Below are 22,317 nucleotides of genomic sequence, written 5' to 3' on the forward strand. Positions count from 1 at the left end.
AATCCAAATTATCTTTCTGGGAATGGCTTTAATTTATCATACCCACCAATGTGCCATACACTGTTAGGTCCAAAAGATCGGTATTGTCTTCTGTGTAGTCGTTTTCTCTTCCGGGCTTTGACGCCTTCAGAATCAATTAACCCCAATAAAAGTCTAACTGTTTCTTGGGTAGTATTGAATCTTTCCAGGCGAAGTTTTTTGTACAACCACTTATATCAATGGTTACCTCCAGAACCATTACAAATTTCCTGATTGCGTACAGCTATATCAAGTACATCTGAGTAATATTTTCTTCTAAATAGATTACATCGGAATGTTATCCTTTTTAATGTCCGTTGGCTGATGACAATTCCATGATCGTGAGCCAGGAAATATAATATTGCATTGTTCGTTAAACCAAGAGAAAAGTATGTGCTCACTATAACATCCCTATTATGAGCCATTTTAGCCTACTACCAAAACATCACAGAGTTGCAGAGTAGGATATTCGAGTTACTAAGTCGGATTTGAAAAAAAAAATTTGTGGGGCCATTTTCGAGTTAGTAAGTCGGATTTTCAAGTTAGTAAGTCGGATTTTCGAGTAAGTAGGTCGGATTTTCGAGTTACTAAGTCGGATTTGAAAAAATATGTGTGACACTATTACGCTAGTTCAATTTTGCACCGTTGTTCCCAAACAGAATGATTTAAACAATATTTATTCTTAATTTACATATAATAAACGTGCTATATATAAACGTTGGTTTCAGAAACAAGCCAAGAATTATATTAATCTGTTACCAATACAAATATTTACAAATTATGAAAATGTAATTATAAATATAAATATATATATATATAGATATATATATATATATATATATATATATATAAAAGAAATGACAGCAGCGTACATTGGAAGCAAATCATAAAGTAACAAAAATATTTACAAAAAGAGGGGGGAATAGGGGCCGAATAAATTCATTGGTGATTAAAACAAGATATTAATATTGACAAAATGAAAATAATGAGGGGATGAGGGTGTCTATCGTTATTCATCATAACAATGTCAAAGTATAATTTTCGTTATAAAACGGAGGCACACTTTGGCATCGTTAGCTAGGTACTACGTGTTAAAACGTTTTGTAAACGATTTAAAATTATGTACAGTTTGAAAAATATAAAAATTTGTATCTAAAGATAATTTGGGGTTGCCATTAAGAAGTGTTAATATACAACGTAAATGAATTGGGAGATTAATTGTATTGTTTCGTTGATTTGTAAATTTGTGACAGTAGAAAAGAAAGTGTTCAGAATTTTAAAGGTGTGGCCACATGAGCAGGAGCGGTTGTTGGAGATGTGCATTAAGAATTTGTGAGCGTTTAGTTGACTTTCATGGCGACGTAGTTTGGTATGGATTATTTGTGATGGACGATTTCCAGAGTAGAAATATATTGGTACAGAAGATTTCGGTACAGAAGATTTCGAAATAAACTATACAAAGGTGGATTTTAGCTGAGACAGGGATGAACAATTACTTATAGAGTCGGGTAGGTTGTTTTAAATTTGTACAGTAGATGGGAGAAAAGATGATTTGTAAGCTACTTTGTGCCATGGGATAGTACAAAAATGGTGCTTGCTTCTGATGGGGTAAGGGTTTAGAGTCGAAATATTACGTGGTACCAGAATGCTCAGATATTGAGGTGTTGAACTATTAATCATTTTATAAAATAGAATTACTTTGTGAGAAAAGCGATGATCGCTTAAACAAACAGAATGTCTTCCTTGGAATGAAAGTGTTCATATAACTACTGTTTATATTTGATAAGTTTTGCCAAATGCAATTAGAATATTTACACTCACAAATGATATACTGTTCAGTGTCCAGTTCACAAATATTACAAAATGGGTTTTGTGCCTGTTTAATCTAATATAAATATTTTTTAGTAGCCAGTATTCTCAAGTTAATTCTGATTGAATTTAGTATTTTTGGTTAAATCAAAATTATACTGGCTTACATTCCTTTTATTATAATAATTACTTACTGAGTAAAAGCTTGCGACTTAGAGTTGAAATGCAAACCGGTGTTACAGTGCATTTGGACATACCAAATTACGAAATGACGAGACCTGAGGTGCTGTTTAAATCGCTGTTCAGGCAAAGTATATGCATATTTTCCCAAAAAACATAATCCTGACGTTAGAGTTAGACGTTCTAGATAACGCCCCGCTTTTACGTGTGAGGTTTATTTGATAAAATTAACTTAATAAAATTCCACGCCATTAGTCATCATAATATATATGTTAATTGTGACCTTAACTAAGTAACTTAATGATAGAATTAAAATTGAAACCAACTTTAATCATCAACACATTATCATTAATTCTAGTCAAGTTTAAACTCCTGTCCTGTTTATTAAGAAAATCAGGATAATTCTTTTGTAAATTCGTAGGCATTATCCAGTGATGTTGCTCTTGTCCATGCTAAGAAGGACGATAATTCACATTATACACCGTCTTACATCTGTATTTTTTCCTTTCCCACTGTTTTAGCACTCATATAGATTTATGTAAGTAAGCTTTCTATATTATAAAGTTGAATAATTAGTAAAAATGAGATTAACAAACGACAGCGGTCAGTCACTAATTGGCTTATTGTTATCCACTCAATGTAATGAGTTAAAGTTAATGAATATCATTCAAGACCAACGGTGACAGCCAACGTTTGTATTAACGTATTCCGAATATTTGATATTTGAATTATATTACCCTGCACGTGGGATTGGATAACCATTACGTGATCATTTAGAGATCTACAGAAGGAGATGAAGGGAGGAGTTTAACATTGGAATGGAGGAGGAAAACTGTTACAATACTCTTACAGTATACATATTCAAACGGTATATACACTTTATTCTTAGTACTATTTTAGATGGCTCCAGTTCAACTGTCAATTATAACTCCCGTGAGCATCTAATCATGTCTAGTTTAAAAAAAACAGAGTGTGTTCGAGGCTATGTCTGGACACATATCGACAAGCGACTCATAGGATAAGTCATCTTTGATCACTGAATGTTTTTTTCCGAGTCCGATCAAAAGGAAGACAAGGGTAAGATGTGAGTTTGAGGCATTATCCCACTTAAATATACGTGTAGCCTATATTTCAAATGCGAGCCAATTTGAAAAAAAAAATTATTGTTGGCTTAACAAAATACTTACTTTCAAAATGTAGAATTTGTCGTGATTACACAAAAGCACCAGTTAAAAACGAAATATATTTTAAAATTCATTTAAATTCATTTTCATTAATAAGAATTCGTAGTTTTGCCCTGAAATGACATTTCATGGATACAAAACGTTATTGTTTTAGACAAATGTGCATTTTCTATGAATTTTTAGACATCTGCATTTAAAATATAGGTGTATGGTTTTCCAGGACGATTATATAGGCGGATAACAAGATAACAATCTTATAATGCGACTGGGGAAGAGAAACCCCGGGAAGCAATGGCCTCTCTAGATGAGTTGGGGCCCCTCCCCCTGGGTTCCCCCCCCCCTGGGTTCCCCCGGATCTTTTTTATTTTCTCCTACATTCTGAGACCCCTCTGTATGTCAATTTAATGCCTGTTAATGGAGGATATAAAGATTTCTAGTCTTAAGTTAATGATATTTCATATTTTAGTTTGATTATAAATGTATACTTTAGTATATTTTGTACATACGCGTATGGTTTCCTTGGACTATTATAATGGCAACGGACAACAAAATAAACAATATTATACTGCGACTGGGAAGGAGATCCCCGGGGAACGGTCTTCCTTGGGGTAAATGAGAGAGAGAGAGATAAAGGGCTGTAGAAAGTTTTTTGAGAAACTATTTCCAAAATATAATTTTCCATTGATTTGGCCCTCTTTTGTGAATTAAAGACCAAGCATAACATTTGTACTCATTTTTGTCTCGTTTACCACACCACACCCGTTTCCACATCACTAAACCTAAACACCCAAGACATGTAACGAAATAACTTTATTTTAAAAGCATATATTCTATGTCTGATATTCAAGATTTGAAGAAAACAATACTCAATGAGATTTAAACAATACTAATAATAATAATAATAATAATACTTATTATATCATAGCCTACTTGGAAAGATATGCTGAGACCTTCAGGTATGCCAGGAGGCGTTGAGGAGCTACGACCTCAATATCGTGTACTGGAGGTAAAGTATGAGAAGATTGTACACGAAATGATCGTTTTAATTTATCAAGGGAAATAAGAGATCTTGAATCAGTCCGTTCTAATCGTGACCATTATCTACAAAGTTCTTATCTCCCTCCGACCTGCGTCGCAAAATGATATTATCTTGACTTATGCTGAGATACAACCAAGGCTAAAGGTGATAAAAAAACTGATACGCCTAACCTACTTGGTGAACAAATTTATTAACTGAAATTGCCACTTGAAACAAAACAAGTGTTTATTAATTGTGTTTAATAAAACGTATTTGAAATATTGTGCAAAGGTCCTCGAGATATCAACCCAGGTGTAAAAAGAAAAATTTGAATCAGTCCGTTCTAATCGTGACCATTATCTACAAAACTGCTGTCATAACCTGGTCGTTAGCAATCGTTTCGGCGATTGACTATGAGTTTTATATGAAATCGTTTTTGATCTTTACTAGAAACCGCTTCAAACCTATCGAAATATTCATCACTTTCCGATCCACTGATTAAGACCAGATCTGTGTTGAAATTACCAAAGCGTTGTACAAAGCGTTCGAATACGTTGCTTATAGTATTATTCTATAATTTCGGATTACAACCAAATTAGTTGAGAAGGGTTGTTTAATCAGAATATGTTTGATAAAATTCACTATAAGGTCCGAGGTATGACTCAATGACATCTAGAAGCTTATCGAGGGTTTCTCCAGTAAATAAACTCAAGCTTTAATGTTATGATTGGAATTGGTGAACGTTCGGACCTTACAAGCATATCGAAATGTCGTGATGTGGGGTCCAGGGAACCTGGTGGTAAACGAATTGGCGGGACCTCCAGAAGCTAAAGAGTTTTCAGCAAGTTAAACAACAAAACATCGTTTAAGCTTCTTACTTTTACAGCAGTGAAATACTTAATAAACAACATAACCAGTGAATCCTTATCATAACCATATTTTCTTCAAAAAACAAATTATATGGACTCAGACCTCAGTTTCCTCTTTTTGCATTTTTATTGTCGGTCTACATTTGGATTTCTATGATTTTGTAACGTATGGGCTAGACCGAAACATCTTCCTCTATTCCAACCAATAATTGATATTTTGACAACAGTTGTAGGCTGGTGTAGAGAAAGAAAAACTAGGCCAAGTTTTGGGAAAATTTTCTGCACCTGAATTCTTGCCTATTGGATATTCATAGGTGGGTTATTGAGCTATTCAAAATTGTAATTTCCAGAACGTAAGACGAACAAATGGCACTGAGAGTGTCTTCTTAAAGATCAATGACAACGTCATTCAAAACTTTTCAGATGGTGCTAGAAAATTTGATATGGAGATAGTATTTTATTCGCTAGTTAATTGCGGTATATTTATCAATATCTCAATTAGCTCGATTTTCAAACATTATTGACCTCAGAATCAATACAGATCATCTTGCTTGTATCAGTCCATTTATTTCTAATGCTACTATTTCACTACTTGATGATCAGTATAGTCAATTAATCTTTAATATTACCACTCTGAAACACCTGATGCCAATTTTTATAACCCGGCTTTTGAGTCTTTAGTTTTCATGCGCTTTTGATGACACATTCATATATATTGATGTTATCTCAGACAATTTTTATTGGTTTGTTTCGGGGTGTTTGCTCTTAATTTAGCCAAAATTAATTTTAGCGATAGAAACCACAAATTTTGTGCGATTTTGGTCAGGTCTCAAACGAATTAAATTTTTGAGCATTTTTAATGAATTCAATTTTCGCTTTCTTTGAATGGATGAAAGTTTGAGCACACGACAAAACAGTTTGCATCTGAGTGCAATGAAACGTGCCACCATTATAACAGTGTTTGGGAATGTCCTTTGTTACTTAAAGTGCGACAGTCTGATGTTACAGTAGGTTGTAAAAAATTAGGTCCCTGACATAACCACACTGCTTAATGATTGCATTAGAAACTACAGCTTTCATCTGATTTTGATCAAACTTGATAGGTCTATCTAAACTGGTGATTTTCGTTCGATGAACGGTGTTGGGATATTGCAGGAAGTACGCGATTTCAGCCCGATTTGATTTCAAATAAACAATGGCAAGGATGAATATTTAGAGGATGTATAATTTGCATTAGGTTAAAGCTATTTTTCTGCTGTTTGTGTGTACTGACTGGTGACAAGCCGGCACCCATTTCAGAGGATCCACATAGCTAATAATGTTATTAAGAATTTTTATTTATTCGGTAAATTATTCGAATTAATTCTATTTTTGTTCTATATTACGTATAATTAGTAAGAACAATTATCGTAATAGGACACAAAGAACATTCCAACATTAAAACCGACATCATTTGTCCCGGGTGAGAAATGTTTGCCGTAGACAACGTTGAAGGCCTTTGTCCATTCCAGTCACATTTGATTTAAAAAAAGAGTTGGTCTTATTTGAAATAGTTGTAGCTCAATAATAGTATGCAGAGAGTTTGTATAGGTTTAATAAGAAAATGGTCCTCTTATGACGGTGTAGAGAAGGGGGGCAGACAACCCTACCATATTGTCATCAATGGAGGTCGACAAGGATGGGTGCGTTTTATCCATATTACATCTATCGAACAGTAGTAAGAATAAGACAGACCAGAGAACATGAAGGAGGAACATATGTACCATATACAAATAAACGGATCAGATAAAAAGTACATGTATAAAATTCGAGTTTTTAGGTAAGATAAACATTAAACTGTATGAACAGTATGCAATATTCAACCTTTAGTCAGACACTTCTTTCTAATGAGCAATATCATCAAGTTTTGTCCTTCTAGAATGTTTACCGGCTTAAATTGAACGAGTTTCGAAGAGTAAGAAAATAACCAATATTAATTTTTTTTTCTGTAAACCTCACAACACCAGTATTTTTTTCGGTGTAAAGGATAAATGAGGATTATAATTGTTGTTAATGGAAATCATTTATATAGGGTTAAAGCAGTGTTCACTACTGTCTAGGTTAAAGGGGCAGTCTGATATTCTTGGGTAGGTTGTGATAGTTTGATGCAAAACTAGAATACTATACAACAAAATCTAGAGACATATTGTGTCCTTATCTTATCTGAAAGATTGAACTAATAATATTTGGTGATTAATATTTAGAACGACAAAACTATTTCAAAAGTACACGGAAACGGATTTAAGCAAAATAAACGCCAAATTGAACTAGTTATTCTGGTTGTTTTAATGAAAAATAACGAACACCCTGTATTGTGCTTATTATATTCCATTTTTTCGCAAATATTGTATTTCACTTGGAATATACGGGGTACAGTATGTTAGATATTTTTCATCACACATTTTAGTGGATAGGGTGGTTGAAAGGTAACAAGTTACTATCCAACAGAAGGCACTGGCACAGGGCTAGTGAAATACATGGCAATATATGATGTGGTTGTTGATGACAAGTTAAAGTTCCTAGTTAACTAAGTAGTTGTTGTTGGTCGTAGTAGTTGGTAGTAGATTGGTTCAGATTAGATGATTCTGTGCTGTTGGTTTGGTTGTTAATAATTTGTGTGATCTGATCGGATCGAATGGCATGGCCCTGGGTTGTTTGGCGTGAGATAGCAATACATGATGTGACACCATCGAAGTGGATATATATCTTTATCTGAAACCACGTGATTTCCACCTGTAAATATATTATCACATGCTATAAACTCAACGCCGACATTATTAACTAGTCCATCTTACCAACCAACATGCAGCGGTCAGATCTTAATGTGGTTGCCATAGCTAAATGTTGATAGTCGATCAATCAGAAATTAATTAGTGCGGACTGTGTTTATACTTGTATTGTGTGATAGGTATTATCGTGGTCTTGGACATGTCGGATTAAAGGAACAAAACCCACGTAAAAATGTCTTGGCTGCGATTGTCCCCTTTGAGGTAGGATTTAAATCAATACTTTCATCACACCTTTCAGCAGCTCACACTTAACATGCATCATGTATCGAAATTAAATTATAATTGCATGTTGTGTAAGGTCATTGTTTTTCTGAAAAGATTTTCTGTGTCGTACATCTCTACAACAAATACAACTCAATGATACTACCTTAAAATTGTATTTGCCTGCCATTTGAGTTTTGTTCCTGAAACAAGGAAGATCTGGAATAACTTTTGGTATTGGAAAGAAATCCTGTGATTCTAGGTTGTTTATATTCTTTATTTGTTTCCATATTGGTTAGATTTCAGTGCAAGAGTTCCTACGATTTTAAGTTGTTTTCGTGTATTTTCTTCTAAATTTGATACATTAAAACACAATTCGCATATTTTACATTCGATGCTGCAGTTTTGTCAATAAATGTTTTTGTTAAATTTGAGTATTTGATATGTTTGTTATAAATTTGAAAGGTTTTTATAATATCAATTCCATTTTAAAATGATACTGGGTCTACATTCCTTCTATTATAGTGACGGTGGCCTTACAGTGGCGGTGTGAACCGATGTTACAGAGCATATATTGAAATAGTTATATCATACTCTAAAATATATTAAATAAGTAATATTAAAACTGGAGTTTTCAAATTGGACTATTTTCAAATAATTATCAAGCTAATAATGGGAAATAATGTTATGACAATTCAGATTTTTTTTTTTAATTAGGACATGCTCTAAATGACGAAATAACGAGACCTCATGTGATGTTTAAATCGCAATATGCATATTTTCCTCAAAAAAACCCCAAAAAATTCTGACGTTAAACGTTAGATAACGTCCCACTTTTACGTGTGAGGTTTATTTGATAAAATTAACTTAATAAAATTCCACGCCATTAGTCATCATAATATATATGTTAATTGTGACCTTAACTAAGTAACTTAATGATAAAATTAAATTTGAAACCAACTTTTATCATCAACATATTATCATTAATTCTAGCGACCAATTAGAAATTCGTTCCATTTCATTGTCAAGTTCAATCGGGCAGGCAGAGAAAACTGTTTTTGTCGTCATGGTTATTTCAATAAGTTCTATTTATTAAGAAAATCAGGATAATTCGTAGGCATTATCCAGTGATGTTGCTCTTGTCCATGCTAAGAAGGGCGGTAATTCACATTATACACTGTATTACACCTATATTTTACCTTTCTCACTGTTTTAGCACCTTAAGCTTTATGATTACCTGCCTCAAAATTTACTGGTCAATTATTTGCAATAGATTCTGACAATGTGAATGTATTAGAATGAGGTAATGCCTTCACATCATATCGTTAGATGCGTTTGAATGTTTTTAACTATTAAAAAAAACTATGGATTTGATCCTTATATGATTTTTAAAAGCCATAGCTAATTGTAGGCCGATTGTGAAGTCCCTTGGAGCCTTTTTTGTTACTGGTATTAAATTTTAAGAGGATGTAATAATCCTAAAAAGGCATTGGCCATTTTTATGTAAGAACTAACAATGGTATTTACAATCTAAATGACGTCCTGTACGTAGTGTATGTAAGAGAGAGACAAACCACTAAAGATTGATTTACTGTCTGATAATATCAATTAATTAGGGTATAATTTTTCTGACTGAACAAGCAATAAGATCTATCTGATAACCAGGATCTTCGAGATTATAATTCCACAGACACATGCCGGATAAAAGACAGCCGAAAGCCTATTTAAAGGGGCAGCATGCAAAATTTTCATTATCACCAACGTCGTAAATTATACCTATAAATATTTCTAAAATATGCTAATTATATTCATGATGAATTTGATTTTAAATAGGTTAATTAAAAGTACTTAGCAGTTTATCTTAGTTTTGGTGTTAGTGTTAGGGTGTTACGAGAATAGAATTCCCATAAAAAGCACAGGTCATGATGTTAGAGCTATATATTTCTTAAAGTGCTGTTAAATTTAGTTCACCATAACCTGAAAGCAAATTGTAAATATATATATATATATCTGTAAACAATAAACATTCTGTATACAAAAGCTTCTCTTCTTATAAGTCCTACGCAACAAGAAGAAAATGATTAATATATAGAACTTAAAATCAATAGGCCAACAATACAGTTCATTTTTCTAAATCCAAAGCAGTAAAAATAATATCAAGCGTACTAAATGATAAAGTGAAAATGTTCAGAAAGTTATCTGGGAGGGAGAGCGGGAGGTCGGGGGTCAAGTCTGTTATAAACTAAATGACAACTCAGTTTTTTGTTTCGCTTATTTGACCGTCACGAGTTTCTTGGTGGACACATGGAGGTATTGTTCTTGAAGGTTCCTATAATGTGTCTCTTTACAATTACTGATGCATTTGTCGCAGTGTTATTATATGTTACTATGAATGCTATAATTTGGTTATCATGCTGGATATTCAATCCGTTAAAATATGCTGTGCTGAGTTGGTCCATCCAATAATTTCCGGGCGTGATATTGGGAATAGCTGCTACAGATTCGATAGGCATAATCAGGAGGCCATCAATGGAGTGGTCGGAAGGTTGAAATTTTTCGCAATAGGTCTATCTTTGCTGATGACCATTACACGGGTTTTCAACGCATTTTGAGTTTCGCCAACATATTGAATATCGTGAGGTGTTTGGCTGTATAATGACACGATATTATAATAAACGTTTGGAAAACATAGAAGGCATTTTTCAGTACAATTAGACGTTTATTTTATAAAATCCGTACATCAGTTTTCTAACAGCTTTCAAAAAGCATAATAAACTTTAAACTTCATTAATCATTAAAGAAAATTTTCTTTGAGACCTCACTCAGTAAAAAGCAGGAATTGAAACGTCATTTTTAAAGTCATATATATTATCAAATTGGAAATGGAAAAAGTGAACCTATCTTGTTAATTTTCCTTCGTTGCATTATTTTGTCCGGCTTGGATTTAAAATATAGAATTTACTTCAGCAAGCATAAGTCTAAGGGCCTTGTTATATGTAACGGTGTTTCCATAAGCCCAACTTACAGTATACGCGGTTTAATCCATCCCAGAGTTTAATTATATCTCATAACTGGACATAAAACATATTAAAGAAAAATAAAAGGGAGTGTGTCTTTAAGATGAAGATCTGGCATTAATGTTGACAGATCGATGACAACGTATTTAGATTACAATAATTGCACCATGTTAAGTGAATGGGATTTTGAATTTGCATGCAAGGCATACATGTTATATGTCTCTGGAAAGCTCAGGATCCCAGCATTCTGAATCCGAAAATAATATTGCTCTATCTCTATTAGGTAACATGTTAGAAGGCTTTAAAGCTGCAAACTCAACTTTTAGTGACACCCATAAAACCGGAATCACGTATCGGCCTTGGAAAATATTAACATCATCTAAAAGCTGTAGTCAATATTGATTATTGCTATAAATATCAACATCATCCAAGGTACAGCTCTTGAGATAGAAGCGTTCAAAGTTCTATGAAAATTGCGACATTTTTTTTAATATGGCTTTGACATCATCAGGTGCCGTATTATTTGAAACCATTAAATAAGTACATCAATAATCTGAAGGTGGTAGGGCGCTAAATCAATTAGGGATTGAGATACAGCACTGCAAAAGTGCAAAATAGGCCATATTTAGACCCCTATAAAACCGAAGGTTATGGTTTGACTCCAAAGGTCAAAAGGTCATAAGAAGGTCAAGGTCAGCTATTATCATCATGGTATATATGAAGCTCAGTAATGGTCAAGGTCACGAGATATGAGCCTTCAAATTTCGAAAAAATTGCAAATTGAAATTGCAAAAAAGCAAAAACGAAATTCAAAAATCGGCTTCCTACAGTTTTCTGAAATTTTTGTGTTCTTTCATTTGAGGCGAAAGTCATCAAAATCGGATAAGCCGTAATCTCTGAATAAAATTTTGAATAATTTCAGAAAAATCAAAATGACGGCCAAACGTCATTACGTTATCTACTTCTTAGGGGCCTAGTAGTGACCTTAATACATAAAATACGGAAGTGGGTCAAACGGAAGCTAGCACCTTGATTTTCGGCTAAAATATGTGTGCTATGAATTTTCAAAATTGGAATTTTTTCAACTGCTATCACATAGAATATTCGGGGGAAATTCTAAAACTGAAAACCCGAGCAAAATCGCTCCAAAATTGCGCTTTCTAGAGACAATTATCTACTTTTTGCACATGTCCAATGTGTCACTATCCGTTATGCAAAATTGTCCCAATTTATATTCATTAGTTAAAACACCGAATATGCAGATCCAATGCATTGCTAATGTTGCTGTAACTATTACTGTTTCTGCAGAGTACTCGACACAAACTCATACTTTTTTTGAAAGTACGAAAACAAAGCAGTAAAGACATAATTTTGACCAGTTTATTGCACTTACCGCGCATATTGATAATTTTCCAGCTTTAACTTTGTACATTTCGAAAGACATAGGGTCAGTTGCGATTATAGCTATCACTTGTGCTATGGCAATATCACAGGGTACTACAATGCAGGGGTAGGATAGTAGGATAGGGATGTACGAAGAAAGGGAAAGCCTACTCCTCGACTGTATTGTGGTATCGTTCCGGGAACAAGGACATCGTAGAATATTCGATAATGTCTTGATGGGACTCATTAATGGTTGAGTTTGTATAGATTCAAAATTTATGTCAAATTTGCCTTTTGTCAAAAAACCGGTTCCATAATGCATCGGAGCAACTCCGACATCCGTATCACGTTTTAATAGTCATGTTGGTTAATAAAAGTGTGCTTGACTCAGGATCACGGGCTAGCCCGTTAAAACGTGTTTATATGAATACCGAGTTGGCCCTGATATCCGGGCTTCCCGGTCTACAGACCGCCCGGCTGCTCGGGCTGACCCGCCTTCCATATTAATGCATTTGAGTAAATCCGTACAAATTAACTACAGTGACGTCAGACGTCGAGTTACCCGGAAAACCGAGTCAGCTCAGCTCACCGGGCTAATCGGCCACATGTAACCAGGCCCTAAAGCTTCCGCTGCCTTCCACCAATTCCTAAAAACAACTACGTATATATTGCTTATTTGTACCATTTATTGCTCTTGTATTGTTTTAGTCAAGTTTTAAACTGTACAGAAGAAAATCGATGATTTGTACTTGTGAGGTTTAGGTCTGTGTTTGTTTAATGACCGTTCCATTTATGAAACATGATACTACTTTAGTCCGCAGCAAATCTTTTAATATATAGCACAAAGAATATAGGTTATCTTCTTACATTCCTTCTTTACTTGGTACACAACTTACTGATCAATTTGATATGTTTGCAGTACGGATCATAATAATTTACACAACTTAACTCAGCTGTTGTCAATTTTTTAAAACTCTTTTTTGAACACAAAATAATCAAGTTTTGTAAACATTGTAAAATCATTCTTACTTTTTGTTCTCATTTAATTCAATTGGATTGGGTAACCTTTGTATATGACTTTCATTTGCTTACATTTGTTTTTGAAAACGGTCATTATTAAGATAGATTAATTGAAGACGAACTAGATGTCAAATGAAATTCTATTCTGTCGGTCGAGAAAGGACATTATTAAACGCCTATATCCCTTTAACATATTTTTAGAAGTTCGATTTACATTAGGTACAAAGTAATAATTTCAAACTGCTATTTGACAATTGCTTTTAAATAATCCAACCTTCCTTTGTTCAGACATTCATCTAAACGATGGGACCGAATCGAAATTTTTTTTGATTTATTGAACACGAGAGTTCCAAACAAAAAGTAACATGTATTTATTATTGAGTACTCACAATGCTACGTGTAAAAGTATGGTCTATCGAAGGACACGCATGGTTAATAGATAATTGGATTATTATAATAGTATAATCAAGAATAACAATTGGCTTGTAAAATCTTAAATAATTAATTTGAGGATTATGGTAAACTTATAGTATAAATGTACATTCTATTTGTTGTTAAGAGTTTATTTCAGCTTTTCTCGTGTCATAAATTCACAGTTTGGAAAAAAAAGGATTAAATCTAAAATTACCCCCTCAATGAAGCCGTATTCATTACATTCTGAAGATGGTCAAGAAGTAACTTCACTTGCCATCAGTAATTTGACGATGTCAATCTTATTATCAATATAAAAGCTGTCGAATATAGAATTCAACCTAGATTGCGGTCACCCCACTAAGTCAGTCTGTCCCCAGTCTCAGGAGGCTGGCATGCCCACTACACACTCAATTTGTTTTCAACTCTATGACAGGGCAGTCGTATAACATAAAAGCTACAAGTTTCTGTACAGATATGTTCAGCCTCCAAATTTTTAAGCCCAAACTCCTTTATCTTAAAGTGTGCTTCTTTTTGTCTTTCAGGGTTTTAACTACAAGTAGAGCTATTCGAAGGAATATATTGATTTTGATGGTAGCTGCATCATTGTTTACAATATTACTAGGATCATCGTGGTCGCATCGTACTATTGCTCAAGTGGTCAACTTTACCCCAAGCCTTAAAGAAAGGAGAGGTTTCCTAGTTAATACGGATGCATGTGCTATCCCTGATGTAGACCCCTTTACTCCCGCTGTCAAGACGTTTATTACATTCGACGGCTCGGGTAATATAAAGGTTAACAAATTGAAATGCTCTGGTACACCGTCGATTACTTTTCAGGAAATGAATTACCTTCGAATCAAGATGGACGTCATTAAAGATAAATACGGTTTAAAGTTTTCACATTGTGAATATAAATCTATTCACAGAAAAGAGAAATCGGATTCCGAAATATTCATGTCGGAGGCGGTAAACTTCACTTCAGATATTGAGGTCAAGGACGAATTCTTGAGCATAAGCTGCTTTACGAAAGAAAGTACTGAACCATTTTATAAAAACTTCCATGCATTTTTGATCTCTAAAACTGACGCAATTAAAAAACTGAAAAAAAACTTTGAGGCTGAAAAAGCAAGGTCAAAAGAACATTTGAATGTTGTTATGATTGGAATTGATTCACTGTCACGACTTAATCATATGAGATCGATGCCTAAAGCCCGCGATTATCTTCTGAACAATTTATCTGCTATTGAACTTAAAGGCTATACCAAGGTAGCCGATAATACATTTGTTAATGTTGTTCCACTTACTACTGGTCGATTTTTAGAAGAGTTACCATGGAATGAAACCTTGTCTAGAGAACCATTCGATAAATACAATTTCATATGGAAGAATTTCAACAATAACGGATATCCAACACTCTATGCAGAAGACGCTCCTAATATAGCTACCTTTAATTATCTGAAATTTGGATTCCTCAAACCTCCAAGCCTGCATTATTACCGTCCATTTGCTAAAGCTATGGAGGACGAAAGTTCAGTCTGGAATTCTGGCCATCACTGTGTTCATGATCGTCCTGAAACTACCATCCTCCTAGATTACGTTCACAATTTCATGCGAAAATATCGTAATCAGCCACATTTTTCATATTCATTTAATTCCAGACTGACTCATGATGCAATGAAAGATGCCTTAAGGGCAGACGATCCTTATGTCGCGTGGTTAAAATCCGTCCATTACGAAGGCCTTCTAAACAATACCGTTTTGATATTCTTTAGTGACCATGGTCTCAGATTTGGCGCCTTTCGGAAGACTTATGTTGGGAAGCTAGAGGAGCGATTACCAATGATGTATTTCGTATTTCCAAAATGGTTCCTTAAAAAATATCCAACGATTTCAGCCAATCTACAGATCAACAAAAACAGACTAACTTCTCCTTTTGATATTTACGCTACGTTGAAAAATATTTTATATTTTAATGGAACATCCAATGCTAAAGTAGACCCCAAGCAAAGAGGAATTAGTTTGTTTAATATCATCCCTGAATCAAGGACTTGTGAAAACTCGGGTATCTTACCACATTGGTGTGTGTGTATGGCTCAAACTTCATTACCTACAGATAATCCCTTAGCAGTAAAAAGTGTGAACTTTTTAATCCAAGTGATAAATAACTATTTAAAAAAATATCCTTTATGTGAGCCTCTGTCTTTAAAAACTATAAAATCTGTCCAAATTATGGAAAACAATGACAAACTTTTACGTTTTGCAGAAAGTAAGAATGATGTTATTAACAGAGTTGTGGCGTACACTGATTCTGTGAAATCAATTCCGATTTTACAGGTATCCGTGTTATTGACCCCTGGTGCAGGGGAGTTCGAGGCTACAGTGAAATATGAAGAGACTTCTGGTGAATTCAGTATGGCGGGAGATATTAGTCGTATTAATTTATATGGCCATGACGCTGACTGCGTGAGTGATTCGAAAATAAGAAAAATATGTTATTGTGTGAAATAAAAATCTATTATTTTTCTTGTATATTTTCTTTTTGCTTACACGCCCGGTACACTGCACATATTCTTTATTACAGTAATTAATGTGGCAGATGTTGCTGGTGAAGAAGGGAATGCTCAATTTTCATTGTGACCTGCTTCTGCTAGAGTTAACGTACACGCAAGATAACGGGTTTTATTAGTAATATTGATAAAATTTAAACAGAAACAGAAGTATTGTCTAAACATTTTTACTGGGATAAGACTGTCATGTCACTCAGAATCTCTCAAAGCACCTTTCTGACACATCCAGTATGGGTCAATCATTTCCCATCTGGTATAAACATCTTTTGTATCATTAAATACTACTTCAATTCTCAGTCCAATTTTCAAACAAAGACACAGAATGATAAGGACTAAATGTGAGAGACAATTTGAATATGTCGTATTATCTGTTATCTTTACGATAACCAGATATTCACAGATAGAAAAAGGTCACACTATTTGTCATTTCTACAATAGTAAGTGCTGTAAAGTAAGTATAAATAGTGAAATCAATAAACCATTTATCTTATGTACAACAATTATCACAACCCGTTAACACATTATTTACTTTTGCAAAAATCTTAGTTGTTCTATATCAGAAGTTATAACATGGTATCATTTTTCACTATAGTATTATTAGTTTAACCAAATTAGAGCTTGTAAGTATAGCAATGTTATAACAATAATAGTTTAAGTGTTACCTTATAAGATGTTGTAAGTATATAACAATTACCACAATCCGTGTAACTATAAGTGTTACCAGATTCGAGTACATTACCACAATCAGTGTTATGACATTATTACATTTAAAAGAGAGGTACCACATAAATGCTCGTACCTTTGTTAAACTTTCCAAATAAGCAGCAAATAAGGAATATGGGCCGCTATAAACCAAAACATCTGTCTTTATTTTAGCCTCTGATAGCTATGTGGACAGATGTCTGCTGGTGAAGAAACAGAAAAAAATAGACCATGTAAAATGGAAACTATCCGCATCTCCACTGATGCGTTTTTTAAAAACCCATTTAGATACCTCGAATCTGCAAAACCCAGATATCTTTGGAATATTTTTGTAGTTCAGCCATATCATCATTTCTACCTGCACCATTTATGTCACGTCTACGGTTCCATCAATATAATTTTTTTTAAACGAAACTGATTTCGGCCATTTAAACTGCGTGCACAGTCTAAAGTTCAAAGGTAACGTGATATTAACAAGACAAAAATTACTAAAGCCGCTATTGTCCTTTAAAATTAAACAAAGAATAACACGTTGTGAAATTTGTAATATTGGCAAATTCGAAGGTGTTTTTCATTTTGTTTACTTTAAGAAGACTCTGCCTCTAATGGCCTTGAAAGGAAAAACAACATAATAGATTCTATCACGGCCACATTCAAAAATGTACTTAAGCCTGGTGGTCAGTATCGATTTATTGATTTTGTAATAAAAGTACAATGATATCAGGAATACAGAGCACTTAAATAGAAAACCTGTTGTTTACGATTATCTTAAATACATGTACTTATCAAGTTAATTCAAATGTCATATACTTTCATGTACTTTCGTGTAACCTCAGTGAGCTCATTCCTCCCCGAGACAGTTCTTCCAAATATATTCCTGTCCAATATAAATCAGTCATTTTGAAATGTATTTGACTCGAAAATGTATTCAACGATTAACCATCAATAGATGTAACATCAAGCTCCACATATCGAGATAGTTTAATGGGACCACGTATTTTGTTTACTTTGATGTTGCAAAATTTCATATAACGGGATCAAAACTATTAAGGATTTATAGATGACATCAACACTACACTGTTCACGATATGACCAAACAAGAATGTCTATTCTCTTTCAAGATGGTATACATCCTTTATTCATCAAAATTCAATTATTTTGGTTTGATTTATGACAGCTCTAGTTTTCAACAATGTTTTTATTTTCAATCAATGACTTCCGGTGGGGTCGGCATAGTAAATTTGTAGTCAATCGTAAGATTTGGTTTAATGATTCGATTGTCGAGCTCCTTGTGTGGCCTGAGTCTTATTTCTACACATGTATATTCGAATAACAAAAGTTCCAGACTTAATACAAGTATTTAAGTCCTGCAAATATGTCGGCCAAAGGTATTATAATGGATATTTGTACAGGAAATTTGAACTTAACATATATTATTAAAACTCACAGGGAAATTTTTTATCTAATTTATTCACTACCACGCTCTCTAACCCTATCATTGTTTTATTTACCTTATTATCACTAAACTAAACAGTAGACCGTCCACAGAGGTCAAATTTGACCAGATTATTCACATGAACGTTAAAGGTATTGTAAAGAGTTTTTTTTTACTATCAGTGTGTATCGGAACACATATAGCACCGACATACGCAATGCAAATTTTCAGTCAGACGTTTGTGGTTCTTACAATTCCTTTTAAAGAGGTATTCCGTTTTTTTGTAAAAAGTTTTCATTATCATACACGTCGTAAATTAAACTTGCAAATACTTCTAAAGCGTGCTATTCATATCTATGTATCTTCTTCAACAAACTGAATTTGTTTAAAAAGGGCGCACTAATTGTTAAATTAGTTTTGGCGTTTGGCTTTGTAATAGCTCGATATTATTAGTTGAAACCTTTAGGAATACATCAGAGACATATTTCTCTACAAATAGGCGTTTATTTTACTCATATTTACATTCTTACTATCACTCATTAGTTTCCAATAACTGTAGTTTGTCACGTGACAATAAGGCGTATGAATACATGGGTAAATAAACGCAGGTTTGTCATGTGACAAGACGTACAAGACCCGCTTCGCCGGGTCATTTGTCTTGTCACATGATAAACCAGCGTTTATTTCCCCATAACGATAACAAGATGAACATTCATTCCTTAAACATCCATACAATAGTTTTCTAATTGCTTCCAAGAATCATAACAAACTTTAAAACTTTACCTTTAAATTAACGCCTGGATTTTTTTAGTTAAAACTTTAAGATACGTTAAAGGGCACATTTCTCTAGATTTTGGTGTATATTTTTCACAAATTTGAGCACAATTTTTTTTTCGAACTACAAAAAAGCGTAATGTCCCTTTAAACTGTAAGTGTTATATGACGTGGCTATAGCAAAGGCCCAAGCTATATAAATAGCCCAGAAATACATAACAGCTTTAAACTTGTTCATTATTTTAATTCAAAATGACCAAATGATAGTCTACCAGTGCAAACACCAAAGTCATCAGTATCAAATATGTCGATTATTCAGGAAATTAAAATTTCGAATATTTTTGGATACAGTTAATTCAAAACAAATTTATTTTGATAGGTCACCACCTCTATCAGTGAAATTAAATAGAACCTACATTTACAGTATTGTTGTAGGTTATAAAACCAAAATATGATGTCGTTGACGTCATTGATGAATTGAAATCTAAATAAAATTTTTTTAGATCCCCATTAGCTCTGATATATACCAGGAGTTTTCAACCTTTTTCTTCCTCTCACCCCTTTAAGGATCCTGGTTGATTGCATTACCCCCTTCCCCCAATAGATCCTTACAATTTCGTGATGTTCTCGTAGGTTTTCCATGAAATCTTTCTCATGTCAGAGTATATAGTCTGACTGAAAATAACGACTTAATTTATAATTGTTCCAAACACATTTGTTAGACTTCAAAGCACCTAATTCTCCCCCAAAATTTACCTCTATCCAGGTTGAAAGATCAATTTTAAAATTTCATTTGCAACTACCCTCTAGACCAGTGCATCTATGATCCATTTCCTGACTTGAGAATTTTTTTTTCCACCATTCACCCCTGGCACATTAAAACATCAAATTACCACAAAAAAAATAAGCGGTTGCCAAGCAACATACGCCCACGTACCCATTTAACTTTTAGTATATCATGGGCTGTCGTCAATATGCTCAAATTCTAACTTGTCCAAGATCATGTGGATATATACCTATAATACTGTCTCATTCATATGCTAATTGTAGATGGACACGGGCGACACCAATATAAATCCACATATACCTGAACGTAGGAGAGGGTACTATGGGCGAAAGTCTGTTCCCTAATCCTATTATGTAAATAAATATTGTTTGGCCTATACAAAAAAAACCTGAACGTTGGGTATTGTTTCCAACCTTATACTTAAAGAAAAACATACCAATGATTTGTTTTTTTGTCAAGATATCTTGTATGCTAAGTGCACACTCCACGACGTCGACGTGGGGACAAGGTTATGGCATGGTTTGAGCTTATGCAACTCGAAATTTGAAGAATTTTCGACAATTTTTTTGCCAAGCCACATGAACTGGTGATTTGCTTTGTGGATAAATCCTGTTGATGGGTCTTTCTGAAGCTCAGTGAGTTCATTTTTGGAGCTTTTTGCTTAAATTCCCTCCTATTCACAAAATTCTCCCTTTGTGTATAATTCACGCCAATCCCCCCTCATACCAATTTCCACCCGGAGAATTTCGCCCCTGGGGTGCATAGTGTCCCTGGTTGAGAAGCACTGCCTTGACAATACCTTCAAGCAAAGTAACACCAGGTAAATCCACTGGATTCAATATTATGTTCTTATTGTCCAAGTTCGAGAATATAAATTGGATTAAAAATTAAGATTAACATTATTGAACTTTGCTTAGCGCTCATATTGCTCTAATGTGATCACTCGAAGGCGCTATACTAACCTCTTGGCATACAAAAGATACATGTTAAAAAGTTTTTATGAAGATAAAATCTAATTGACATTATTAAAACTGAAAGTCCCGGGCATTTGGTGGTATTGTGTGATTTTTTGCTGCTTAATGATTCTTTATTCTTTCTGGAAATGTTTTGGTGGTTTGAATTAGTTGGTGATAATTATGATTTTTTATTTCGATAAAGTTTATAAATTGATTGGTTATTCAAACTGAATATTATTATACTTGGTAAGTATAGATATATGGTATAATTATATATACATCCAGTTGAATCTGGTTTGTGAACTGTCTCTGATTTGCATATAAGATGAAAATCCTTTCTGACTATATCTGCCTCTATTCCACCCTTTGATAGCCGATAAATGTCAAAATAACTACCGGAGGCTAGAATAGAGGCAGACACCTGGTAATTGATTCTTAACGAATTTAAGAAATCCCGAGATCCCGATGCATTTTAGGAGCGGTAACAGGACGGAGATCGACTCACTTGGGACGAATTTCCGACCTAACACAGAATGTCATATACGCGGAAGAAAAATTGCATACTATTAGAATTGAGGATATGCTTACCCTTATGCGCTATCAAAACACTGAGGCAATGTTGGCCTTTTAGATCTATATTACAGAGTTTCAGTGAAAAAGAATACTAGAATGATAGACTCGCTTCACTAATTCATTTGCCATCTCTTTCCATGTTAAAACACGAAATTCTGGACAAAGAATTGGAGGCTCAAATTTCGACGGTGAGCTTTTAACACAATAACTGATTGGCTTGGCTAAACAATTCCTGTTTCTGAGACTAAAGTATGATTGGTGAAAAAAATGGGGCAGTATGAAAAATTATTAGTATCAATAACATCGTAAATTATACTTATTTTTTTTCAAAAGTATGCTATTTACATGTACAATTATGTATCTTGTACTTGATTAAGTTGAATCTGTTTTAAAAAGGCTTTATAAAGAAAGCTGAATGTATTAAAAGTACATGTGCAAACGATCAAACTAGTTTAGGTGTCAGGCGTTACCAGTCCAATATTTTCAGGTAAAACCTTCAGAATAACTGCTAAAAAAATCCACCCTTCCAATGTACATGTAAAGTATGGAGCACGAAGAAAAATATGTGTTGAGCAGGTTCTT

The 22,317-nt window shown here is 33.9% G+C and overlaps 1 protein-coding gene across 1 annotated transcript; it reads left to right on the forward strand.

Moving 5' to 3' along the window:
* Positions 1-14,895: 14,895 nt before the first annotated feature.
* LOTGIDRAFT_153160 (hypothetical protein) lies at positions 14,896-16,449 on the forward strand (the record flags this gene model as incomplete). The annotated part of the gene is made up of 2 exons (XM_009057088.1): positions 14,896-16,218; positions 16,276-16,449. 2 exons carry the CDS (start codon positions 14,896-14,898, stop codon positions 16,447-16,449), a joined length of 1,497 nt encoding a protein of 498 aa, XP_009055336.1.
* Positions 16,450-22,317: the final 5,868 nt, after the last annotated feature.

Source organism: Lottia gigantea (genome assembly GCF_000327385.1).
Source record: "Lottia gigantea unplaced genomic scaffold LOTGIsca_3, whole genome shotgun sequence".
Classification (NCBI taxonomy): Eukaryota; Metazoa; Mollusca; class Gastropoda; family Lottiidae; genus Lottia; species Lottia gigantea.